The sequence below is a fragment of a genome, unplaced genomic scaffold (genome assembly GCF_019419815.1).
Source record: "Pyrus x bretschneideri cultivar Hongxiangsu unplaced genomic scaffold, Pyrus_bretschneideri_v1 Contig3, whole genome shotgun sequence".
NCBI classification, from domain to species: domain Eukaryota; kingdom Viridiplantae; phylum Streptophyta; class Magnoliopsida; order Rosales; family Rosaceae; genus Pyrus; species Pyrus x bretschneideri.
In genome coordinates this window covers 2,300,001-2,300,806 of record NW_025999612.1, presented here as the reverse complement: position 1 = coordinate 2,300,806, position 806 = coordinate 2,300,001, and the positions used below count along the sequence as shown (strand labels likewise).

Below are 806 nucleotides of genomic sequence, written 5' to 3'. Positions count from 1 at the left end.
TAAACACCTTTTGACTTCCTAAGTTTCCTAGCATTTAATTATCAGTAAAATCTGTAAGATATTGCCTTTGGTATAGGAAGGTCAAATTCCGAAAATCGTAATGGTATTAAAACTTGTCTCCTAAGCTACAGCATTCCATAGTTTGTTCAAGTTCTATTTTGAAGACGAGTTCAATGCCTTTTATACCTGGTTTGATCTTTGATGGTTGTAGGTACAATCTCTTCTACAATGGCAGGGAACAAGAAATCCAAAGTTAGAAACTGGGCGGATATGTACTACAATATCCTTGTGAGGATATTTATGACCTTGAATTTTCTGGATGTGATATTTGTTTCTTTCGTTTGTAAATCCTGTAATGCAGCTCCCTGCAATCCAATCCCTTGGGAAACGCTTGACCTGACTCTGCTCAAGTTTAACATCGGTAATACTCCTCGAAGATTGACTACTTGGTCTGATAATAAATCAAGCGAAAGACAACTGAAAGTATTGAAGAGTGCTTTGCGTCTCAGTTGTGGAAATTTATCTTCCTTGGTTTTCCATTTCTCTTTATTCGTAAACGATGACCACTCGATATGTGCAGCCGAAAGGTATTGGTTTCCATTTCCCTGAATTCATAATAACAAACGTTTTGTTTTGAAACATAAAGTTTCTGATAATGTTGAATCCGGCACTAATACTGATATCCTCTTCCTTGCAGAACCCCAAGGCTCAAACAACTGGTTCTACCAACCTGGAACCTGATGACATTGACTGGATTTGAAACAGCTATCAGGAATTGGGTAGGACTTGAATCATTGGTTGTTGCA

At 37.7% G+C, this 806-nt stretch overlaps 1 protein-coding gene across 1 annotated transcript in view; it reads left to right on the top strand.

Annotated features, from left to right (window-relative positions):
• Positions 1–228: 228 nt before the first annotated feature.
• Positions 229–806, top strand: part of LOC125479633 (F-box/LRR-repeat protein At3g48880-like) — a 1,031-nt gene continuing 453 nt past the window's right edge. The window contains exons 1-2 of the mRNA XM_048589191.1: positions 229–587; positions 698–806. The exon at positions 698–806 is cut by the window's right edge and continues 453 nt beyond it. Coding sequence (XP_048445148.1) covers positions 229–587; positions 698–806 — 468 coding nt within the window. The remainder of the gene's footprint in view (positions 588–697) is intronic.